Raw genomic sequence first — 26,576 nt, 5'->3', positions numbered from 1 at the left:
CACAATTTTTGTAGGTCTAAAATTATTTCAAAATTAAACTTAAAAAAAAAATTTACAAGTAGTAACAAGCATACTCTTGGAGAAGATTCCCAATTCTATGCAATTCCAAAGGAAAGGAACGTAACAATACTTTTAAAGTATTAAAATTGCCACCAATTTAAGTATAAAAACAGTATTTAAAAACCTGTGAGGAAAAAAATGGATTACTCAATAAATGGTGTGGAATTACTAGTCACTGGAAGGTGAAAGAATAAAGCTAGATCCCTAGTGATTCTCGGTGAATGAATGAACCAAATCCCAGATAAAGACTGAAATATAATCAAGAGTTCTAGAAAAAGATATAGATGAATTATTTTTTAACTTTGGAGGTTGGGAATACTTTTCTAAGCATGAAAACTAGAAATGATAAAAGACTGATAGTTACAACCATGTTTTAAAAAAACTTTCTTACACCAGAACACCCCACAGTTGTAAGACAATGAAAATATCCAAAAGTATGTTATGTTGCTGATAAAGAATTCTTATCAGCAAGACAGAACCCAATAGAAAAAACACACATATAAGGTAATTTTTAAAAGATGCATGGCCAATAAATGCAAAATACTGATCCTCAATTAAAATGACAGTATTATTTTGCACCTAGCAAACTGACAAAAGGAAGCCAAAATCCACTGTGCAAGTATTGTGGGCAAACAGTTTCTCATATATTATGGGCAGGAAGGTAAACTGGTACTGCTTTTGAGAGTAACTTTCACCAAAATTTAAAATATGTTCCCTTTGATCCTGCAATTCTACTTAGAAAATTTATATTAAAGTGACAATCAGACAGGCAAAGGACATTAATTTTAGGGTTGCTTATAATATGGAACAATTACAAATAACCAATATGGCCATCTAGAGTTCTGCTTAAATATATAGGGGTCCATCTGTATGATGAAATGCTATGTAGTCATCAAAAATACAGATCCACATTTACAGAAAAGCATGCACAAACTGAGAGGAAAACAGCAATTCACCAAGTGGATGTACGATTCCCATTCTGTAAACAAATTCCTGGAAGAGGTGCTCACATAAAGCTTAGATACAGGCTATTACTTGCTCGTTTTTTCTCCTGTTTGGGCTTTTATACCTATCATTTATTATTTTTAAAATAAAAATTTCAAACTATTTTCAACTTTTAGGGAAAAAGTCACCAAAACCATAAATCATAAGTACTAATATCTTTATTATTGCATAAAGCAGTATTTTACACATTAACTCATTACAGTAAAAACATTTTATATACAACTGTAAAGAAAACTGCAGCACAGAAGCTCCAACATAAAAGTGGATTGTATTTTAAAGTTCATTGAGCTATTTGATTGGAAAATATTTTCTCTGTAGAAAATAGTAAAAAGGATAGCATTTCTCAGGCTAGTCCAATAAGCCAAACAGTGGCTAATTATATGGTTTGAAGTCCAGGATCCAGAAGAAACTTTAGCTTCACTTATTAAAACAGCCACATTTTCTTTAAAATAACGTTAAAGTGAAATTCCATTCATCTTCCTCCTTACTCTTGATTTATGCCCAATTATTTTTCATTAGGCTAACCCATATCAAGGTTTTAGCTGTTCCTTCCTGAAGGACTGATAGCATCCTTTTAACCTGCTTCAAAAGGTACCCATTCCTATCCAAACTGTGCAATATTTTGGTTACTAAGTAAGCTCAGTATTTGAGCAAAACTGGAGTAGAATAAATTGAAATCCACAAGGCACATGAGTTGTCTGTCAAGTATCTTTCCCTAAATCCCTGTGGCTCAATGGGAAGCCATTGAGTAGGAAAAAAAATAAAACTGTCAAGTGCATCAGGGAATAAAAGCCAAGAAAATTTCTGAGAACACAGAAACATTGTGTCAGGATTCAAGGATAGAACTGAAGTCTGAATAGAAAAAGGACATTGACTCAAGAGTCAGAGTTGAGTTGGCTATCTGAGTCTCTTACTGTAAAGTGATTAGGTGAAGAAAATTAGATATAAAAACCTAATCAAGGAAAAGAAACCAGGGCCAAGAAAGATTTCAGTTGTTCAAAATAATTAAATGAGAACAAGACAGGCCATGTATTTTAACTTCTAGCATGTTTATTCCCTGAGATTCTCAGTACAGAATTTCTAGGAGTTAAGGTGAGAAGACAACGCCACACTTGAGCTCCTGCACCATGCAGAAAGTTTCCCAGAGAAGTATTTGAGAACTCAGAGTTATCTGGCCAGGGCTACTATATTAAGTTCTTCAGTTCTCTCAAAGCAACAACTTAAAATAACCACGTACAGTCTGTCTTCAGATGAAGTCCCTAAGCAGCCAAAACCTTTCAATAGAATAGCAGTCTACTAGAAACAGATCCTACGTTGCTGCTATAGGAACTAGGCCTTTGAGAAACTAATTTGCATCATTCTACCTAAAAATCCCAGTCTGCACATCAGAAGTTAACCTCTAGAAACACTAATAACCCATTCAGTTTTCATCATTAAAAGAATGCTTTAGTATATGCACCCCAGTTTTACCACAGCAATGTTTACAATAGCCAAGATATGGAAGCAACCTAAGTGTCCATCAACAGATGAATGGACAAAGATGTGGTACATATACACAATGGAGTATTATTCAGCCTTAAGAAAACAAATCCTACCATTTTGCAACAACATGGATGGAGCTAGAGGGTACGATGCTCACTGAAATAAACCAGGCAGAGAAAGACAAGTACCAAATGATTTCACTCATTTGTAGCATATAACAACAAGGCAAAACCTTAGGAACCAAACAGCAGCAGACTCACTGACTCCAAGGGACTAGTGGTAACCAAGGGAAGGGGAGAAAGGCAGAAGGGAATTAAGGGGCACTTTAATTAGCAATCACAATATATGTAGGTCTTGGGGAAGGCAATACAGCACAGAGAAGACTAGTGACTCTATAGCATCTTACTACACTGATAGACAAGTGACTGCAATAGTGGGGGTGGGAGTGGGGGATGGGTGAATGCTGAAACCACGTTGTTCCTGTGAAAACTTTGTAAGATCGTTTATTAATGATACCTTAGTTTAAAAAAAAAATGCTTTAGCATATATCATTCCTGGTTCTTCTTTTTGCCCTCAACAGATACAAACGGTTTCCTTCTTGCATGTGAAAAATATTTTCAGTGGGTTTTTTGACTCAGCAATGCAAATCTCTGGCCCCTACTCCCTTAATTCCTTCTTGGTAAATAATGTTAATCTTCCAATAGGAAGTGGAATACATTATCATCAAGCACCATTTATCCAGCCTCCTTCCTTATGAAGAAAGCTATGGGGCCATCTTACCTGTTTGGAATTCCTCAGGGATACTTCCTTTCTAAAATATTTCTTTATATATACACACACATACATAGACAGATAAAATCTGTGAAGAATTCACTGAAGCATGAATCACCTTATACTGAGAAGCTAAAAATGTATAAAAATGCACACAATGGCTAATCTATATAATGTCTCCTACCAAATGCATCACCATCCTTTAAACGAGATCATATGCTAGCATAAACTGTTACATCCTAGCTAACTTTGAAATCTTTTTTCAAAACATTGCTCAGTATTAATTCTCAACATAAGACCACTGTTAGGCAGACAGCTGAGGAACAGCAATTACACAGCAAAGCTGCGGCTACTCAAAGTGCTTCTCCAAGGACTGTTGCATTCCCCATAGAAATTTAGGGAAGGACACTATTAAGAGACTTCTAAGTATAAAGACAGGTCACTTTTAAAAAGTATAGGCAGATACATGCTTGATTTTACCTTGTAATCTATAGATAATACATTAGAATAAAAATGTAATGAATTCACACATCTTTTCAAAAGGAAAACCTGATACAGAAGTAGCAGTAAAGTTAGAAATGGTAATCATCATATGAAATAATTCAGATTAAACTTCTTCCTCTGGAAGAGATGGGTACTGGGGCAAGTGGTCAGGAAGGAAATACACTGTGCTTTTAATTTTGTATTAAAACTAATATTCAGTTCAATGTTGACAAACACAATTGTTTTGGCCATATAAATCCTCTAAATTACTGACGAAATGCTTTACTAAAACTCCGTTTCTGGCCTCTGTTTTGGGATCTGTTATTTTTGTTGCCACCACTTGATCGCTGTCCTCTGAAGCTTCTATTTCTTTCTCGCTGTCCCCTGGAGCTTCTGTTTCCATCCCGCTGTCCCCTGAAGCCTCGGCTGCTTTCCCGCTGTCCCCTGAAGCCTCGGTATCCTTCCCGCGGTCCTTCCAGCTCTGGTTGCTCTGTGGCCACAGAGAGCTGCCAGCGCCGTGAATCATGCCATTTTTCCTGTTGAGAAATGGTTTTGTTTTTACTTGCTTTGATTTTTATTGAATTTGGTTTGAAAAGGCATGAGAAAGATGACAGTTTTGCCCTTTCTCTAAAGAAAAAGTAGACTGGTAACCTAAGTGCTTAAAAGGTCACTGGTCAAAAATACTAACCTTCCTGCCCAAAAAGTTAAGAGTTGCTGAAGTGTGGGAAAATAAATTTCCCTATACCATCATCACTGTATCACACACTCAATGCTTTTGCTACAGAGCACCCATAGCTGTCAGGTAGTAAACATATAAATACACCCTGTACAAACACACTTCTCACAGCAATACTGAATGAAAACACAGCAATTAAAATGCCTATGTAAACCCCATGTAATACATAACGAGAAGCTGGGTATTGTTCACAACCCTGTGGGAAGAAAAAAAGGAAAACTGGTAGGCTGGATAAGAAAACTAGCAGAATAAAAAGGAAAGGAGAAAAAAATACTAAAATTTAATTCTTAACTTTTAGTAAAGGGCCTAGAGCTGTTGTTTCCCTTTCTATTATTCTGTATTTTCAATAATGGACAATCTAGATACGGTAACTGCAAAATCCAAAAGAAAAAACACCTGTATTTCTGGCACTGCTGCAGTGGGCACATCGAAGCAAACACCCTAGAAAACAAAACAAATGCAAGTTAAACCAGCCTTTGACTAGAATTATACAATGCACAGTAAGTGATACTGCAAAAGAGCAGGTATCATATACAAAAACCACCACCCAGGTATTAATTTTAGATGGATTTTAGACCAAGGCCTAGACATGATACCTCCCCAAAAGCACAATAGCAAAAGGCCAAGGATTAAAAAAAGCTTTTAAATTTTGAATTAGTTTTAAGTTGTTTAATAAACCCCATCTGGATGGAGATGTTAGGGAAGCAGCTGGATCCTCAGGTCTGGTACTGCCTGCAGATGATTCACGCTAGAGATACACGTGGGCTGTTGTCAGTGACTCAGTGGCAACAGAGGGTCATGGATGACACTGCCCAGGGAAGACTATATATAGCGGAAAAATGCAGCATCTCCCCGTTAGGACTGGGAGAAGCCACCATACAATGTTACTGCCCACATAAAGCTACTGAACCAAGCGAGCTCATGACAAAGGTCCCAGCCTTCCTTACCTGCTTTCCTTTGAGAAACACCATTCCCTTCACTTTGGAATCAATTTCCTCACCCAGTTGCTCTTTAAGTTCTTTCCAAGCATAACTAATGTTTGGCATTTCAATTGAGCACTTCAAGATCATGGTCACAAAGCCCTTATAGAAGAAGGGGGAACAAATTAAAGTCTCTAAAACTAACTGATAAACACTTGCCCTCGTGTTTCTGAAGTATTTTTGGAAAAATTCTCCCTAAAAGCATCCACCTCTCCATATCGCACCCCCATCCACCCATACACACACAAAAATTAGTACAAGTAAAATCAGGAAACTCTGAGTAAGAAAGGTGGATTGTGCCAGTGTTAGCAACCCAACTGTATATGATAGTTTTGTAAAATGTTACTCTTGGGGGAAATTGTGTAAAGTGTACCATCTTTCTGTATTATCTCTTATAACTACTTATGATCTGACAATTATCTCAAAAATTTCAACTAAAAAGAGAAAAGCATACACCTTCTTAAGTTTCTAGTAAAGCTAACTAAATATATCACATGCATTTACGTGTTCATAAAATGGACATATAATTCATATACCATAAAATTCTCTATTTTAAAGTATACAATTCAGAGATATTTTTAGTATAGTCACAAGGTTTGCAACCATCACCACTATCTAAAATTCCAGAACATTTCATTATCCCCAAAAGGGAAACTGTTAGGCAGGAAAATAGATATGAGCGGGGTGGAAAGAGAATAAGAGCAGTAAAACTCCCTAGAAAGAACTCAGTTAACCAGTTAAAACTAGAAAGCCAGAAAAGTCTAAGTTAATGAGTTAATCAATTAAAGCTCAAAAGGTCAGGAGAACTTGGCCTTGAATGTCTGAATATTCCCCAGAAAGGAAAAGTATCTGAGCACAGCCCATGTCTTCATTGTGTCAAGTAGACCATGCCATTGTAAAATTTACCTAGCCTGCTAAAAGGCCCACCTATGAACAACATAGGAGAAGGCAGGATTTTTTACTATGTTGCCTTTTACGATGTTGTTATAGGTGGGCCTCTGTCCTTCAATTCTTTGTTGTGGCAGGGACAAGAACTGAGGAAAATACACAACGCCCCCCCTAACATAACCACATGCCCCTTAGCAGTCACTGCCATTCCCCTCCCTCCTCCACCAAGACACTGGCAACGAATAATCCATTTTCTGTCTCTAGGTTTGCTTATATATCCACCTTAATGCAAGAGTTAAAACAAATGAGAAGTTTAACCCTTTCAAATCCCACTCAAACTTCAAATTATAAGGTGTCAGAAATTTGACAGGAACCCTTACCACATCTGAGTTGATTAAGGAGCGCTGGTCCACTGATGTGGCCCCTGAAATATGGGCCAGTGCCGCTGCCAGCGCTTCCACAGCTCCCTTTTCCTCTATCAGTTTCTCGGCTGACTGTTTGAAGTGACCAATGGCAGTGGGAGGCACTGAATCCAAAAGCCTACAGTTTTAAGAGTGTAATTGTCAGAAGAAAGGACAGAGGTAGACAGGTTTCATTTTCAAGGCAATTACATCTCAAGATAAATCAGTAACTTTCAAACCAAGCTTTTCATATAACACAGTGTTTTGATGCTATGTATATAATCATCACATTTCTGTAGTAATCTACAACTCTGATTATATCTAATTCTATTTTACCATCAAACCACAGCAAGTTTTATCCCAAGGAAATAACAAAACAAATATTAAGAAGTTCACCACAGCACTACCTACAAAATAGGAAGAGTGTAAACAATTTTAAAATGTGCATTCCTACAGACTGGTCAAATCACAAAACAGACACAGTGCAATGTCATACAACCAATTAAAAATGATGTCAATAAATGTTGGACATTTTTTACAATAAGTATGTGTTACTTCTAAAATTGGAAAATACTACAGTTATTTACATTCTGAATGAAAAAAAAAGACTCCTAACTAAATCAGGTTAAAGATGGTATGGACTTTTACTATAGACTATGTATCTGTTAGGGAGTCATTATTATCTTGGTGGTATGAATGTCACATCTCCAAGCTGAGAGAGTTCATCCAGGGCAAGCATGAATAAGACGACTCGAGGCAGCCTTTTTTGGAAGAGTTGCTCCTCTAAGGGTGATCTCATTCACCACGAGCATCTTTGTCTCTTTCCTCCTTCCCAATTATCAAACCTAAATTTCCTTAACTGCCATTGTAGGAAATTGTCTACAGGCTACTTAAAGAAAACATGCCTGGCTAAAATAAAATGCTGAGTTACATTCTTTTCATTTGAAGAACTTTCCCGAGCCATTAATATGCTAATATCCAGCATTTCCTTTGGTTAAGGATCCCACTCCTGGGCTTTAAATAAGCATTTCACTTATTTGTAATAATTGTGGAAAGCCCTCTAAAAATGGTGTTCATACTCAGTGGTTCTTAAGCATGAGATGCAGCTCACTACTAGGACACTTCTGGAAAACAGCCAAGATCTTTTGGGTTGTCATGTTGCTAATCCTGCTCATCCCCAGCCACACTGCACAGCCAGGGATGCTAAACAGCTGAGTATCTGTCTACAGGTAGAACAATCCACACAATTACTAATTCTCTTGCCCCAAATGCCAGAAACACCTCCAATGACAAACACTACTAGTCTAATCCTCGCCATCTGGATATTAACTACAATTTAAGAAATATTCAGCTCATTCCTACCTTGGGGCACTAGATTAATAAAGATTGGGAATATAATCTGTGGATCCAATCTACTCAATTCTCAGGTGGAAACCACCTACATCATATCTAAGACACAGTTCTTATCTGTCTTAAACGCCCAAGACAAATCAAACTATTAACAGTGGTTTCCTCTGGTGAATAGGATTGGGTGGGAATGAATAGAAATAAAGGTTTATACTTTATAAAATTTTACCTCAGCACAGCCTAAGTATTTTTATAACAAGCAGGTTATAAATTGTTAAAAACAATAAATAAAGGAAATAAAATTTAAGAGGCCAAATATCCTGGCACTGACACATGCAGTGAACAGACCACAGCAGTGACAGGGAACATACCTGATGGCATCTTTGCTGGAAGCTTTTATTATTTCTGTTGCAGAAGGAACACCTATTCGTTTAAATTTAATTCCCTATGAGAAAATAACCACAGTTTACTGTACAATGTGGCCATCAACTGTTTACACTAAGATTAGTACTCCTCTAATTTTTTTATACTCACCAAACATATTTATTACATATTTAAAGGTAAACTTTTTCTTTTAGAATGGTTTTACAGAAAAGTGGCAAAGATACTACAAGGAGTTCCCATACACTGCGCACGGAGGTTCCCTACTGCTATGAGTATGGTACATCTGTCACAACTAAGAAACCATCATTGCTACACACTACCAGCTAACTCCAGAGTTCATTAGAATTTTACTAGTTTTTTCACAAATCTTTTTCTTTTCCAAAACCCTATTCAGGATGCCACATTACATTTAGTCATCATGTCTTCTTAGGATCCTCTCCTCTGTGGCAGTTTCTGTCTTTCCTTGTTTTTCATGACCTGACAGTTTTAAGGAGTGTTGGTCAGGTATTTTGTAGAATTTTGTCCCCCAGTAAGAGGCTATCTGAGGTTTTTCACATGCTTAGACTGGGGTTATGGGTTTTGGGGAAGACTAGGTGTGAATACCCATCTTATCACATCGTCATTAGGGGCACATGCTTACCACTGACACTGGCCATGGTCATCTGGCCAGGCAAGGAGTGCCTGCTTTCTGCCTTGTCAAGTCCTCCACCCTGCCCCCACCCCCACCCAACCGCCTACTCTACTCTGTGCAAGCAAGTCACCAAGAGCAGTCCACTCAAGGGCAAGGGGAGAGATTAAGCTCCATCTCCCAGAGAAGGACTTTCCCACCTGAGAACTTCCTTACAGAATTATCCTGTAGAGAAAATTAGTCTCTTCTCTCCCATTTTAAACTTTATCCTTTTGACATATTGTTATCTTTTGGTTTCCAAGCAATTCTTATAATCTACTTATCTATGCTTAAATATTTCTGGTATGCTCATGCCATCACTGTCTGAAAATTACCTTTCAAACATAAAAACACCCCTTGTAATTTTAAATATGAAAATAAAACCACTGCTTTCAAATGCAGTTATTTCAAAATGGTCTTTTGTCATTATAACAATATATAAAACAAGATGTATCTGACAAGCTTTCAGTCATGGCCCCATGCCAGAAACAAAAAATATTTTAAAGTTAATAAAAATTGAATAAAGAAACTAAAGACTGACTCTAGAATTCAACATTTACAGAATGAAGGCTAAAACAGTTTACCGCTTTTTGCTCCACTTGTACTAATTGGTATTCTTCCTTGTGCTGATAAAAGCAAATGCAAATCCCCGTCCTTCCAGCTCTACCTGTTCGTCCAGAGCGATGGATGTAGGACTCCACATCCTATTAAAGTAAAAGACATGAGTGACATTGAGCAAAAACAGACAGAGACCTGAGCAGCCCATGTAAAGGGCCAAGCGTGTTACTACCTGAGGGTGTTTGGGGAGACTCCTTAGCATTTGAATTTAAAGAGCTGTGACGAACAGTGGTCCCTATCCTGTGGGCAAATCTGCAAAAAGCATCATCTAAATAGTGTTGTCCAACAGAACAATACAGGTAATGTCAATCTTCAATTTTGTAGGAACCAGTAACATTTTTTTAAGGTTAAACTGATTGTAATAATGTATTTCATTTAGTTCAATATACCTAAGAGTTTTATTTCAATATGCTACCTATATAAAACAAGGTATTAATCAGATATTTTATATTCTTTTTTCATAAGTCTTCCAAGTCCAGTGCTCATAATAGAAAGTCTAGACTATAACAAAATCCACTGTGCATTTTACACAGGGTGCACATCAATTTGGACTAGCTGCATTTCAAGTATTTACACAGCCATGTAACTGTGGCTATCGCATTGGAAAGCACAGGAGTAGATGCATTTAAAAGACATCTATGTTACAACCTAATGGGACTTCCTTTTTAACAACTGGTGACTTCACAATAACCAGGTATTTTTTCTGTCGTTGTAAATAACCTTTAATTTGAGGGATTTGCCAATCTGGGGGGGAGGTTATGGAATCCTCATGCTGGAAGTAATGAAAATGGGCTTTTATTTATGTGAAGCACTGTCCACACCACTGAAACTCTGCTTCAGGGCCCTCTTTAGAGGTTCCCACCACCACACAGACCCAAGCAGTTTTAACCATGGAGGCTGTTAACTACAGGCCTTTTCTCTCCTCTCTATCCTCTAGCTTATGAGTTTATCTATCTCATCCCCACCCCATCTAAGTCCTACCTACCTTGAAAGTCCAGTTTAAAATTGTACTACCTCCTTGAAGCCTAACAGGACTCCCCTGAACCAGAAAACTATCTTCCCAACTCTGGCCACTGACTACACTTCTCCTCGACTGTTAGTTTGGAGGGGAGGGCCTCATGGCAGGTTTGTTTTGAAAATCACTCTTCATATCTTAGCACCCAAGTGACAGCTATTACTAACCACATCAAAGTAAATGATACAACTTCCACTTTCTTTTAGCACCCAAAAAACCAACAAAATTTCATCATAGTACAGAACACTTACCTTTGGTGGAGAACTTTGTACAACTAGATCAACCTCAGGAATGTCTAACCCACGTGCAGCAACATTGGTTGCAACCAGAACTCCAAAATTACCATTTCTAAAACCTTTCAGAGTGATTTCCCTTTGCTTCTGAGGAATGTCTCCATGTAATGACTGGGCATCCTGCCAAAGAAATACACTGGTCTAAGAATACCAGATCCAACAATTCAAGTATTTTTAAAATCACAAGCGAGGCCCATAAAGACATACTTATTTTGGTCATCCTTTTGCTGAAAACAATGCAAAAGGGAAAACATGGACCTCACATAGACAAGCCTCAAAATTTCCACTCCTTGGTCATTAAATCGACTGTATCCAACTACACAAGGTACAGAACACCAGACAAGTGACACCGAACTCAGTCTGTCCATGTAGCCTTGGTTTGAGCCACCACTGCCTCATCTGTGGGATGAGACTGATGGATTAGGTAACCTCTAACATGTAATATTGGACTGTTAGTTGAAAGATGCTTCCTCCCCGAAGGAAATGGGGGAAGACCAACCTGCTTTATGGACACATTCTGTGACAGTTCCTGGGCTTCTTTCTTGGTCTCGCAGAAGATGATAGTGCGCCCATGGTAACCACTATACACTCTGATCACGTCCCCAATAACTGCTGCCCTCTGAGTCCAGTGGCACTTGATAGCCAGATGCTTGTAAGAGAGGGAAAAAAAATTTATTCACTAAAACCTTGCCAGAACCTGGAATCACCTGTTCAGTACTAATGGTCCTAGGAGCAATGGTTTAGGCCTGATTGGAGCAGACTGCTGCCATCACTGTTTAGATGAAAACTAAACCATGAAAAAGCAGAGGGCTTTTCCCCTTCTCCAAAGAGCATCTGGCTTCTTAACTGTTTTCCGACTTAGCCAAGAAAATGTAGAGAAAGAAATGTCACTCCCTAGATTCTTACAGGAAACCAAATAACTAACGAGAAAGTTTGTGTTTTGTCCTTTCATCCACATACACATGCAATTAGCAGCCAGTTACCGTACAGGTCTATTCCTTGGATGAAACAATTCAGGTTATCGGCCTCAACACAAAGCACTAGGTTTCCGTGCTGCCCTCTAGTGTTTAAATTCTAGATGTAATTTCTTTCTGTTCGTACAACTTGGTTTTAGGTTCCAAAAGATTCTGAAATCAGGCTATCAGACGACGAAATTTAGAAAACATAGATACCATATACAACTCACACAGAAATACATTTTTACTTGGCTTTTCACATGAATTTACTATTCATCTGGAAGAATAGTTTGTATTTATCAGTCTTAATTCTATCGGACAGGAAAAAAATGGTATACAACTTATGACTAATTCCAACAACTAAATCATTTACCTCCACAGTTATTGCCGTTTTCTGAGTCTTTTTACCAATCAGGTCCACCTGCTCATATGTAGATTTCATGTATTTCTTAGCAACATTATATACCCAATGAGGGCAAGTTGCAGAAAAAAGCAGTGTTTGGGGATTGTCTTCTGAATCTTTCGGGGAGGAAAGAAGGGTCAGCATAAATATCCCAAAGAAGCCCACATAGTATTCCAGCTTGCCCATTCTTCCAGGGTCCAACAATATTCTATAGCAACCACTTGAGGCCAAGACAGGCACCGGGGACATAAAAATGAAAGATACAAAAAGATTCCCAATGGCCAAAGAAGTACTGCTTAAATAATTGATGTAAAGGTTCCAGCAGTACTTTAAAGTTAGTTTGCTTTCTGACCATTAGCCTTGATGACCCACACGGGAAATCTGTCCGTTACAATGAGACCAACTGGAAGACACCAACTCATCAAGCCCAGTAACCAACAGTTTAGATCACTAAGCAAACATCTGTAACAAACATCAGAACAGATTCTCTGCTCATCTATACGCCCTAGCATTTTCCCATTATTTTGAGTTTAGAATTCCAGTCTATTCATTCTTTTAGATCAGTTTCTAAAAAGCTTCCCAGTCCCAATTTTTTAAAACTTGCTCTTAGAATCCCATTGCGTTTTCATGTATTTCAGGCAGTGTTGAGTGGGCAGAACTCTTTTGGAGAGCAATTTAACAATGTATATTGAGGAGCACGAACTCTTTATACCTTTCAACTTTAATTTCACTTCTGGAAATCTATCCTGAAGAAATATTTCCAAGTGCTGATTTATAAAGGAGCTACATCTGCATAAGAATGTCTGCAGGTAGAACTATTTATTGTCTAAAAATTAAAATATGTAGATGGAATAAAATCATGGTACAACAACTTCATGAAGTATTAATGCCAAATTTTTATGTGTACAGTAAGATTAATATGCACATGTAAACACAATGGCACAAATTTAGGAAGAAATATACCAAAGCAAAGTATACCAAGCTGGTAGATGGAATTTTTCTTTTTTTACTTTCCCATTTTCCCCATTGTAGTTAAGTGATAAATCATCTTAAATCAAGTTTTCCTGAATAAAATAAGTCACCTCCCAATTTCTTAAGGCTTCATTTAACTCTTATCACCACGCTTCCTCCAAACCCTTTTATGGCTTCCTCGAATTTGGAGGTTACCTTTCTTATATGCCACACATAAAATCTCTTCCACTTGATCAGCAAATCCCATATCCAACATCTGGTCAACTTCATCCAGGACAACATGCTTAAGTTTGGTGAGATCTAGTTTGCCATTCTGCAGGTGATCTTTAATACGACCTGGAGTCCCAACCAGTATATCAATCCCATTCCGCATGCGTTCAACTATAAAGAACATCAATGATAAGATATGCTGGGTTTTAAAGTCCTTTTATTAGTCTAGGGTACCAATTAAATATATTTTTATTCTACAGTATTTATTAACTACAAGTAAAAGGTAATACACTAAGTAATAAAGATAAAAAAAGATACTCAAGGACTCCTTCATCTAGTGGAAAAACATGTAAGAAGTGGCAATCTAGTATATTACATGACATTAACAAAAAAATGTACCAGGGTGAGATGGTAGCACCAGGAAGGAAATGACTTCCTTGGCTGGTAGAAAGTGCCATGTTTTCACAAAGCGAGAATAACAATCTTAAAGAAATAGAAACTTTCATTAAGGTAAGTAAGCAGATATAGAGTGAATGAGACAGGATAGAGGGGCAAGGATTCCAACAAGGTACAGAGACATTCAGGAAAATGGGAGTTCAGTGTAACTGAGGTGAGACGGTAATAATGCAGCTTTTTTACCGAGTGGCTATTGCAGTCTCGGGATTACCGTAGGCACTCCACATACATTATCCAATGCAATCCTCACTACACCCCCTGCAGGAGAGTTTAGTAATGCTCTTTCTTTACACGAGCAAACCAAAGTGCTGAAAAATCAAGCAACTTGAACTTAGAAATCACATAGCCACTCTGTGGGCAGAGGTTAAATTCAAAACCACACCTGGTACCAAAGCCTATGTTCATTTAACAAAAACTGGAAAGAAATAATCACAAGCCTTCTAAGGCAATGCTAAGACTTTTTGTGCCTGTCTTCCTGAATTATTTATCTGCTTTACAGAGTAAAGCTTTAAGGTCTTGAACTGGAGAGTAGTGGAAACTACTACAGCAAAGACTGTAACTTTTGGTCCTTGGGTCTAGAAAAAAGAAAGCCTATCTGCAACAAAAAGGAAGCAAGGACACAAAAAGAGGCAGATCCACATTCTTGACAGATTAAAGAGATTAACTCTGAATTCCAACTTTCTAGTTCCAAGGGCCCAACTGGACTCTTTCTTCTTGGGTTCGGTAAGACACCTGTGCAGCCTTTAGAGAAAGAAACATAGATATTACAAATGCCCAGAGAACTGTGTACAGGATTTGACACCGCATCATGCAGGACCATGTTTGCGACCATCTTTAAACAATAATGACAAAAGAAAACCATCATAAATAACTAGACCACGTAAAGACAGATGTCAAGGTCAGAAGAATTAAATCAAGGCATCCAATAATGGATGGCATTTTTCCTTTCCTCACTTTTGAATTTACTTACTTTGACCTCTATAGGGAGTTCCACCATAAAAACAAGCCACTGCCAGTTTTTTTGTGATGTCACTGAAGTCTCTGCTTACTTGATTTGCCAACTCCCTTGTAGGTGCAAGAACCAGTACCTGAAAAGGAAAAACTAATCACTGAATTCAAAGTATTATGCAGTATTTTGCTTCTTAACACACTTGGAATTGACCAGAAGGGTCAAGTCATTTTACCAGGTGTTTTCAAAAATCTATTATGTACTTTACAATGTACTGTGTGCTGAAGGATCAAAAATATGGTTCCTGACAAATCTGCTCAGGAGAAAAGCTTCTGATTTTACCAATCAGAAGAGAAGCGGGTGCCCAAAGGTGGGTTGCATGGAGCAGGCTAGAGGAATTGGGGGAGGGTTTACGGAGCTGCTCGTACTTGAAAAACAGCGCTCCAGGAAAGGAACAACATGAGCAAGGAGTAACACTGCTAATGGTAACATGAGCTAATTATGTGAGCTTTTACTATGTCTCAAGCTCTACACTAAATGCTTAATATGGAAATATGGATTACTGCCATTTAATTATTTCAAGTTACTGACCTACAATGGTACTGTACAACTGTATTATAATACCTAAAATAATACACAAGATTTCTGAAACCAAAAGCCTAAGAGGCAGAGCCTGGATTTAAATTCAGGCAATAGGGCTCCAAAACCTGTAGTTGAACCACTACACTGAATCTGAAGTAGAATGAAGACAGACAAGCAAGGCAGGGCCAACATGGTGAGGAGCTTTGCATCCAAGAGCACTCTGAGTTTGATCCAGGAGGACATCCAACAGGAAACCACTATAGATCCACTATGGGAAACCACTACAGCTATGATTTATGAACAACCTACTGTGTTCATCCAACCGGCATTTACTGAACATCCACCGTGTGCCAGGTATTATTCCTGGTACTAGAATAATTTGTTTACTGTTGCATTTGTTTATATTTTCAGTAAACAATGAATCAACAAGGTGCCATGGACACTGGAAGGTCAGTGAACAAGTGAGATGGAGCCAGAATGTCAGGTCCAAGAGCCCACAGCCAAGGTGACAATATAGGCATTTCAGTGAGGATAGAGTTTGTTATGCCACATTCTCCAGAAATGAACTGAATGAGCACCATCCCGATAAGGGGCTTGGCCTCCTTACTTCCAAGTGCCCCTCCTCTTCATGCATCTCTACTAAACATGCTTTCTCCATCTAAACAAAAATGGTCAAAGATGCTTGACCAAAATCTGTGAGGCCCAGAGACAGGGAACATGATGGGAATTTATAATACAGGTGATCACAAATATGAGACAGATTAAATATTTAGACATATTTACGGTTTGTGGCCGTCTTGAAAGAATTATCCTGGACTACCTTCAGATAAATATCTGAAATACCCGCTTCTCTCCCAGTGAAAGAGGCTTTAAGGAGAACCCAACAAAAAGCTATAAGGCATGTAAGCTGTGCCCAAGAGATGGTTTTCCTGTGCAGATTTGGAGCCCCTGAGGTCTATGTGGAAGACCTTACCTGAGGGGCACGGCCTCTCTTCCGGTCCTGCATTTCTCCCTGAAGCTTCTCAATCAACGGAATGGCAAAGGAGAACGTCTTCCCAGTTCCTGTCCGTGCCTGTGCAATTAAGTCCTTCCCACTATAGACATGGTGAAATGTCTTTGCTTGTATAGGAAACAGGAAGGTCACCCCACGGGCTGTGAACAAATTAGCCATGTTATCTGAGACTGCAGTCCTTAAAATCCCAGCCATACAGGAGGACCAAAGCACACCTATGCTTCTGGCCCTGTAGAATTAAGGAATTCTACCTTCTGGTCAACATCTACAAAGTCAGGTTCAAAAATACTCTGGTAGGAAAGGATCTGCTTGACTGAAAAATATCAACAAACTCTAAAGCACCAAATAATAATATTTATTATTTTGAGAGATTAAGTCACTTGTCATGAAATCTCATCCATAGGTCAATATAAGCCTGAAAACTAGGTGCTCTGCAGTCCAGATTGTGCCATCCCCAATTCAGAAAACACCTAGTGGGAACTCTGTGACTACAGGCATACTGCCAGGATGAGTTCAGCGTCAGCTGGTGTCATTAACCTAGAGATGCCTCAAGAAATGGAAGAGGACAAAAAAGAAAATACTCACATAGCATCAACTATTTAACTGCACCAGCACTCAGTCATTACACTTCTGAATATACATATTGTACTGAAAATATTTTAATTACTTGTTTGGCAGCAAAAGCCATCACTCGTACAGTTTTATACAGAACAATATAGATCTACTCCATCACATGGTTGCAGCATAGTTCATCACAACAAAAACAGTGGAGGGCTTCCAAATAACATATCCTAACATTAGATGGTATTTCCAAGAATATTACCTTTGAGAAGTTTGACAGTCTCTTCAGATATGGGAAAATTAGAGAAAGCTCCTTCTTTTTGTTCCACAGACATTTCCTATCAAATAAGGCCACAGAAATCAATAACTTTACCCATATATGTTAATACAGAGAAGCCTTCTGAGAAACAAAAGAGCCCATTCTAAAACATCTCTTCCGAATCAACAAAAAAAAAAACCCACAAAGCCTTGGTAGGTAAATCAAGATCCAAAAAGGAAACGTAATAATCTATATATAATAATCTATTAAAACCCTAACAGAACAAAAATGTGTAGTAAACATATACTGCATAAATACTATGTCTGGCTAGTGAATGTAGATGCAGTCTCAACTAAGAACTATTCCACAGCCATTCTACACCAGCAATATTCTGTGCTATCTAGGATTCCTAAACTTAAATAGATCTACTTATTTGCAAAGGAGGCATTTGGACACTGCAATTTTAAACATGAAGTCTCACCCTGCATGCAGTTCAAGGGAATCCCATGAAGTGGGGACACATCAAATTTCCTCCCCTTATTAAATAACATGTGTAGCAATTACCTACCTATTTAACTGAAACAATGAAAGTACATTCTACATATTAAGATGCAATTTTACCTGCTCTAACTCACTGTTACTTTCTTCACTGGCAGTTTCATTGGAGTTAGAGACAGATTCAGAATGAGGGAATCCATTCTTCAGTTTGGGGCTCTTCTCCCCAATTTCTCCATTCATTTCCTTTTCTTTCTTCATCTTCTTGGGCTTAGGAGCACCAAGTTCTTCAGAAGGCACCTCATTTTTTACTACTTTTTTGGTTTTAGGAGAAACAACTTTATTTTCTAAGGGCTCCTTTGGTTTTTTCACACTTTTGGTTTTAGGAGAAATGATGTCATCTTGAGATGGCTCCTCTTTTTTTGCCTTTTTGGATTTAGGAGAAGTCATGTCACCCTCAGAAGGTACAGCTTTCTTTTTAACTTTTTTAGCTTTGGGGGAAATAGTTTCTTCCTTTACTTCTGTTGCCTCTTCAGTATTAGATTTTGTCTTCCCTTTTCTGCCTTTCTAAAAATAAATTTAAAAAATATAAACACTCAACAAAGCTTCTATACATTTATATAATACCTCAATTCTGGAGTATTTCAAGATCACAAAATTATGAGAAACATAATTTGGGGGCATTTTTCAACATTGTACTTTCACTTTATGATAAGGCAACATCAAATAATGCTTTTTAGTACCATCTCTTAGCTATATGGAAATAAGTACAGTATATATCAATAATTTCATTGGTTTGGAAGAGAATGCCTCTTAATAATATTCATGTTTGTCTAACAAGTTGTAAAATCAAATTATCATAAGTATTTGGGGTGACTCTTAGGATGCTCCAATAGGCTCTAAATACTACCACAGAAAATCATCAAGTACAGTTTGACTTAATCCTGATCAGGAGTAATAAGGCCATATATGTCCACAGAAGGATGATGTTAAGCAGATTTCTTTCCTTTCTATGCTGGAATTCCCATACAGGTAAAACATGGATTCATAATATCTGTCTCACCTAGCTCACAAGTACAAATGACTTTATGGAGACACTTTAGGAACCAGAAAGCTCTAAACACCCACAATTTATCACCCAACATGTAAAAAAAAAGACATACACAATTTAAAGAAAAAGGCGGGGGAAGACCCACACAAGTTACAAGGAAATGGGATGGGTGAAACCTCAAAACCAAACTAGACTATGGCTCCTACCTGAAACTTCTGACCCTCTCCAACTTTTATTACTGAAAGCTTAATTACTTAATATTACTGAAAACAATTAGGTGTGTTAGCCTCTCTTAAAACCTCTATGGCAGAAACCCAGGCCAATCCCAAAACTATGTAAACTATTACATTGAGCTGAAATCTGCCTCCCTGAAACTTCAGGCCTGGCCTCTGCTCTCAAATCATGGATGAGGATAATCTCCTCCACATGACAGTCCTTCAGACATTTGAAAAAATAATTTGGTCTGCTCCCGAAGACTTCAGTTTTTTCATCCCTTGTTTCCACCAAATTAGAGTGGATTTCCCATCCCAACGGTGTCTTTTGGAATGTACTGAAGTTTGGCCACGGCCCTCTTAAATGTGAGCAACCCACAGCTTAACATACTCACTGACAAAGGGCAGCTAAACCTGGACCATTTCCTCCCCACCTGTGGAGAGAAGTCTGTGTTCCCTCTGGCTTCCTAAGAGGCCAAAATATCAATCGTTGCTGTAAAAGCTGCCCATCAAAAAGACCCAGAAACAACAAGGAAATAAAATCCTAAGTCACGTACAACACAAATTCTGGGACAATCTTTGTTCCTACTGACCTTATCGCAGAACAGTGTCAGTCACAGTTAAATAAATCACTATCCAAGGAAGCAACAGCAAAGAGGCAGACAGATATCAAAGTCATTTAAGACTACTGCACACTGCCGGCGTCTATCACGAATATAGTGTACAGTTAGCACCACAACAGGGCTTTACATTTCCATGGGAAATCTGGTCAATAAACATTAAGGGCAGCTGAATTTCCTCACCTTCTAAGGCACTGAATTACTTCATCTGCTTACCGGAAAACAAACTGCACCTCCCTTACTAGGGCAAAAAAGAATGTCAATGCATACGCCGCCCACGTGTGCATGTGTTTTGGGTCTCGCGAACCTAGTCTAAGCGTCGGTCCTCACCTTGCCTTACAATTTCCTCCGCTCGCGCTCACGCCCGGAGTTGGGTCGGAGCCTGAGCCAACAACGCGGGGCCCAGCTGTGAACGTCCAAGCCTGCGCATTAGCGCGGGGCGCCCGGCCTCCAGGACCACGTGGGCACCCGGCCTCACTGCCGCTCCGACCCGCTGGGCCGCTGGGCCACTGGGCCAGAGCACCCAGCGCGCTCCGCGCTCCCACCGCCCGCTCAGAGCACCCGGCCCTCAGAGACCGCGCCGGTTTCGGGCCGGGCTGCGGCACCCCTCCTCTCCTACACCCCGCTCCTTTCCGCGCCGGGACCCTCGTCCTGCCTAGCCCCAGGTCCCCGACCCTCGGCGGTACCTTCTCAGTTTGCTTTCGCGGCATTTCCAGTTTTTCCACGGTCGTGTCTGATCCCAAATCCGCGTCACTAAGGAGTTTTCCCGGCATCGTTCAGCAAAAGCTCCGTAGGGCGACCTGTCTCTTCACCGCGTGGAGAAGAAGGGACCGTCCCAGCCCTTCAGCCACCCTGGCTTTCGTCACTTCCTGTACAGGCGCACTTCCTGCGGAAGCAGAAGGCCCCGGGAAGTCCGCGCCTGCGCGGTGCTTCCGCGGTGCCCGCTGGGCGCGCTGGATTGAGTTCGGTGGCTGGAGTGGAAGACACGTGCGGCACAACTGGAAGGAGTCACGAAGGTTAGCCTCGTTTTCTCGTTCCAGCACTGGCCAGATTCTCTCTAGCCCTGCCTGATAAATGAGTACTTGAGTGGCGCCTCTTCGGTGCTGTATATTAGATTGCTCCGGTTTGCAAGATCCTTCAACACGCAGACGCGCGAAATGTGTATTCTTGGTCATCCTGAGAAACGTTGACAGTGTAAAGAGACGTCCAGGCTCTCAAGACGATAAGAACTAGAATTCAGTGTGGGTCTGATCATTCATTCCTGCGTGCTCTCAATAAACATCCCGAGTATTGACCGTGTCTGGTGTGAGCACAGGGCTAGAACTCAGTAACCGTACACACGCCTTGTCTTCAAGAAGCTTTGTAGACTGGTGGTAGACAGACGAGTGTCAGAGCAAATGTTCCCAAGACACAGACAGGCACTTAAATCGGCCTGGGATCAGTAGAAGGGGCCCCCAAACCATGCAGGCCTCCTTAGTCTTGCATAATTTGGACAATATGCTACTTCGAGCAGTTGAGGGTGAGACAGGGACCATGGGCTTAGACAGAGTAGGATGAGGGCCTCCGGAAAAAGCAAGGCAAGATATTTACAGTCAAAGCAATGTAACAGTGTAAAGTCCCTATCGAAATTCTTTGTTGAGCAAAGTCAAGGTCACACTAATTCTCTAGGGTAAAGATACTAGATACGAATATAGCCATCTTCAGTGAGGTCAGTTAAAGGTCAGAAGGCCATGAGCAACTTGGCCTCGAATGTTTGAGTGTTCCTCAAGGGTATATCTCAGCATAACCCGTGACTTCACTGTAAACAGCCCTAGCAAACACACAACAACCCTGCCCACCTTGAGGGCAGGGCAGGTGGTACAAGTTCACATCCTAAGCCCTCAGTTCCCCCAAATCCTCAACTGCCTTTAAATCCTCTAGACAACGCACCACCCCAGGCTCTCCTGTCCCCTCCTGGCATGAGCCAGGAGCTCTGTCCTCTCACTGTCTCAATAAAAGCCTCTGCCCTGGCTCTCCTACCTTGACTGTTTGCTAAGTTCATTCTTCAACTCTGCAAACAAGAACCCCAGCATCAAGGGCAAGTGGCCCACTGAATGAAGTATAACACATGCTAAACTTCCTCTGAAGAGCTATTGATTCAAAGAATTGGGAGCCAGTTCATCATAAAGTCGATTTCAAAAATCATGCCTGGGTTTGAAAACCTGCCCTATTTGCTGGGTGATTCTGGACACATTATTTAATCTGAACCTGAGTTTCTCATGTATGAAATGAGGATTACAAAACCTCCTCCATCAGTTGAGAAAATTAAGGTAATGAAAGGGTTAGCAGTGGCTGGCAAGGCAGAGCAGAATAAGAGAGCTATTAAAACCCCTAAGTTTTTAGAAATACAAGTAAAATGTAACCATTTTACAATAAAGGAAAATGCTGAAAGTTTTATTTCTGTATTTAAAAAGATCAGTTTTTACTGCATTTTTAAAGTCTGAGTTTAAAGAAATGTCGTTTCACGTAAATTTATTTCATGTTTCACAGTCCTGATTTTTTTCTCAGATAAATTTATATAAATTTAGAGAAATGTTTTAACTTATACTTTGTGAGATCGAGCCAGAAGCCTTGATTTATCCATCTTTGTATCAAGATTTCAGACAATGCCTGGCGTAATAGTAGGCTGTCACTAAACACTGATTAAAGCAGCAATGGTAGCAGGTAAGGAGGATGGAATCCCCTGAAATAAGTTTTAGCTATATTCCCAGGCATAAAAGCAATTCAATCATCCTGGGATTAGGTGTGAGAAGGGGGAGCAAATATGAGTGCAGTCAATCAACTGACTAACAAAATACTTAAATCTGGGGTTTCAGCATTGTACTGTGACTCTGGAGTACCTAAGTGAAGGCCCTCAAGGAACCTACATGACCTTGTTGCAAGTAATACAGCTATAAACAGTACAGGGATATTTTTGTTGCCAACAGATGTTCAAAAGGAGAGTTAAGCCCGGAACACTACCAAGTGGAAAATGCTGTCAAGGCTTACAAAGCATGGAAATTCTGTTAAAACGTACCTGCACACAGGCACAAGGCCAAAATTCCAAGAGGAAAGATGCAAAAGGTCCTTTTGGCTCAAAGGTGGCTAAATTACTGTATTGAATCCAGTCATCTGTATAAAATACAGCAAAAGTAGAAAAACATAGATTATATATATATATTTTTTGTTATTATTGTTGTTGTTGTGAGGGCATCTCTCATTTTTATTGACCAAATGGTTGTTAACAACAATAAAATTCTGTATAGGGGAGTCAATGCTCAATGCACAATCATTAATCCACCCCAAGCCTAATTTTCGTCAGTCTCCAATCTTCTGAAGAATAACAAACAAGTTCTTACATGGAGAACAAATTCTTACATATTCAATAAGTTACACGGTGAGCAGTACAAGGGCAGTCATCACAGAAACTTTTGGTTTTGCTCATGCATTATGAACTCTAAACAGTTCAAATATGAATACTCATTTGGTTCTTATACTTGATTTATGTGTGGATACTACATTTCTCTATTATTATTATTTTTTTTTTTTTTTAATAATTATTTTTTATTGAAGGGTAGTTGACACACAGTATTACATTACATGAGTTTCAAGTGTACAACACAGTGGTAGAACATTTATATACATAATTCTAGGTTCCAGCTATCACCCTACCAGGCTGTTACAATATCTTGACTATATTCCTTATGCTATACATTACATCCCGGTTACTAATTTATTTTACCATTGGACGTCTGTCCTTTTTTTTTTTTTTTTTTTTTTTTGTGAGGGCATCTCTCATATTTATTGATCAAATGGTTGTTAACGACAATAAAATTCTGTATAGGGGAGTCAATGCTCAATGCACAATCATTATTCCACCCCAAGCCTAATTTTTGTCAGTCTCCAATCTTCTGAGGCATAACAAACAAGTTTTTACATGTAGAACAAATTCTTACATAGTGAATAAGTTACATAGTGAACAGTACAAGGGCAGTCATCACAGAAACTTTCACTTTTGCTCATGCATTATGAACTATAAACAGTCAGTTCAAATATGAATACTCATTTGGTTTTTATACTTGATTTATATGTGGATACCACATTTCTCTCTTTATTATTATTATTTTTAATAAAATGCTGAAGTGGTAGGTAGATACAAGATAAAGGTAGAAAACATAGTTTAGTGTTGTAAGAGAGCAAATGTAGATGATCAGGTGTGTGCCTGTAGACTATGTGTTAATCCAAGCTAGACCAGGGCAATAAAACATCCACGTATGCAGAAGATTTCTCTCAGAACAGGGGGGGTGAGGTTCTAAGCCTCACCTCTGTTGATCCCCAATTTCTCACCTGATAGCCCCCCTGCGACTGTGCCTGTCTTAGGTTGTTCCTCCCTTGAGGAATCTTACCCGTCTCTGGCTAACCAGTCATCTTCCGGGGCCATACAGGGAAATGTAAAGTTGGTAAGTGAGAGAGAAGCCTTATTGTTTGAAAAGGTTAGCTTTTTACTTCTTTGCATATTTATGCCCTGTGGCTTCTATGCCCAGCATTTGTCTTGAGGTATCTTTACCACTTGGAAGAATTATGATACTCGGTAAATTCGATATGAGGCCCGAATTCTATTTAAGGGTTGTAATTAGGAAGGAAGAAGAAAAGCTATAGAAGTAGCAGGTGGAAGAAAACATGGGAAGATTGATTATTTCTTTGACATATCTTCTAGTAGAGTAACTTCAGCATGTATAGGTTTTAAAATACTAATTAAATTGTGCACACACATTAACATAATAGGAGTATACTTACATAACCAAAGCATACCTGTAATTACCAGCCATTTCCAGTGAAACCAAGAAAACCAGTTAGGCACCTTAGGCATTTGTGAAAACTTATCTATGATATGGTGGATATTGTCCAACTGAACTTGAACACTCTGAGAGAAATCAGACAAATTAAAACAACCCATTCCTGGGGACTGTTCACTTCCCATATGTTCTTTTAACAGTAAATTGTCTGTAGTTGTAAGATTTGGAACGCTACAATTTGCACTTCTCCTAATTCTTGGTTGAGTTCCAACAGTATAGATCCAGTCAAATTTGTTGTTTTACTGTATGCACAGGCCAGCTTAGATATATCCTTCCTCATTCCCATGGCAAGTCCAGGAACTGGTGGGATGAGTTCATCCACAGCTGTAGCAGTGCATGGATCTTTGTTGGGGTTTTTTGATGATCATCTTCTGGCATGAGTCTTCCCGAGAGTGCTGATGTTGAAAGTTATTTTTCATGTCATATCTTAGTTGATTTTTGGGGTAGCCCAATTAGGCTTAGATCCTCTGTGTAAACACAAACAGACCCTTTGCCTACACTTTTATATGCCCTTTATAACCTTGTGTAGAACTCACTGGAGGTCTCCACACAGGAACTGCCTTTTTTTTTTCGTTTTTTTTTTTTTTTTGGTGTCATTAATCTACACTTACATGACAAATATTATGTTCACTAGGCTCTCCCCTATACCAGGTCCCCCCTATAAACCCCTTTACAGTCACTGTCCATCAGCATAGCAAATGTTGTAGAATCACTACTTGCCTTCTCTGTGTTGTACAGCCTTCCCCCTTTCTCCCACCCCCCCATGCATGCTAATCTTAATACGCCCCTTCTTCTCCCCCCCCTTATCCCTCCCTATCCACCCATCCTCCTCAGTCCCTTTCCCTTTGGTACCTGTTAGTCCATTCTTGAGTTCTGTGATTCTGCTGCTGTTTTGTTCCTTCAGTTTTTCCTTTGTTCTTATATTCCACAGATGAGTGAAATCATTTGGTATTTCTCTTTCTCCGCTTGGCTTGTTTCACTGAGCATAATACCCTCCAGCTCCATCCATGTTGCTGCAAATGGTAGGATTTGCCCTTTTCTTATGGCTGAGTAGTATTCCATTGTGTATATGTACCACATCAACTTTATCCATTCATCTATCGATGGACATTTAGGTTGCTTCCAATTCTTGGCTATTGTAAATAGTGCTGCAGTAAACATAGGGGTGCATCTGTCTTTCTCAAACTTGATTGCTGCATTCTTAGGGTAAATTCCTAGGAGTGCAATTCCTGGGTCAAATGGTAAGTCTGTTTTGAGCATTTTGATGTACCTCCATACTGCTTTCCACAATGGTTGAACTAATTTACATTCCCACCAGCAGTGTAAGAGGGTTCCCCTTTCTCCACAGCCTCGCCAACATTTGTTGTTGTTTGTCTTTTGGATGGCAGCCATCCTTACTGGTGTGAGGTGGTACCTCATTGTAGTTTTAATTTGCATTTCTCTGATAATTAGCGATGTGGAGCATCTTTTCATGTGTCTGTTGGCCATCTGTATTTCTTTTTTGGAGAACTGTCTGTTCAGTTCCTCTGCCCATTTTTTAATTGAGTTATTTGTTTTTTGTTTGTTGAGGCGTGTGAGCTCTTTATATATTCTGGATGTCAAGCCTTTATCAGATCTGTCATTTTCAAATATATTCTCCCATACTGTAGGGTTCCTTTTTGTTCTATTGAGGGTGTCTTTTGCTGTACAGAAGCTTCTCAGCCTACTATAGTCCCACCTGTTCATTTTTGCTGTTGTTTTCCTTGCCCGGGGAGATATGTTCAAGAAGAGGTCACTCATGTTTATGTCTAATAGGTTTTTGCCTATGTTTTCTTACAAGAGTTTAATGGTTTCA

The 26,576-nt window shown here is 39.2% G+C and overlaps 1 protein-coding gene across 1 annotated transcript; it reads right to left on the bottom strand.

Moving 5' to 3' along the window:
* Positions 1 to 1,207: 1,207 nt before the first annotated feature.
* DDX21 (DExD-box helicase 21) lies at positions 1,208 to 20,725 on the bottom strand. The gene is made up of 15 exons (XM_036923991.2): positions 20,555 to 20,725; positions 18,112 to 18,552; positions 17,494 to 17,569; positions 16,632 to 16,810; positions 15,098 to 15,215; positions 13,657 to 13,842; positions 12,460 to 12,605; positions 11,630 to 11,779; positions 11,089 to 11,250; positions 9,789 to 9,908; positions 8,525 to 8,598; positions 6,786 to 6,945; positions 5,485 to 5,619; positions 4,934 to 4,978; positions 1,208 to 4,337 (listed from the first exon to the last, which is right to left on the bottom strand). Exons 1-15 carry the CDS (start codon positions 20,639 to 20,641, stop codon positions 4,068 to 4,070), a joined length of 2,349 nt encoding a protein of 782 aa, XP_036779886.1. The 5' UTR covers positions 20,642 to 20,725; the 3' UTR covers positions 1,208 to 4,067.
* Positions 20,726 to 26,576: the final 5,851 nt, after the last annotated feature.

Source organism: Manis pentadactyla, chromosome 8 (genome assembly GCF_030020395.1).
Source record: "Manis pentadactyla isolate mManPen7 chromosome 8, mManPen7.hap1, whole genome shotgun sequence".
Taxonomy (NCBI): domain Eukaryota; kingdom Metazoa; phylum Chordata; class Mammalia; order Pholidota; family Manidae; genus Manis; species Manis pentadactyla.
The sequence above is the reverse complement of the archived record's forward strand: the minus strand, read 5'-3'. Positions and strand labels throughout refer to the sequence as shown.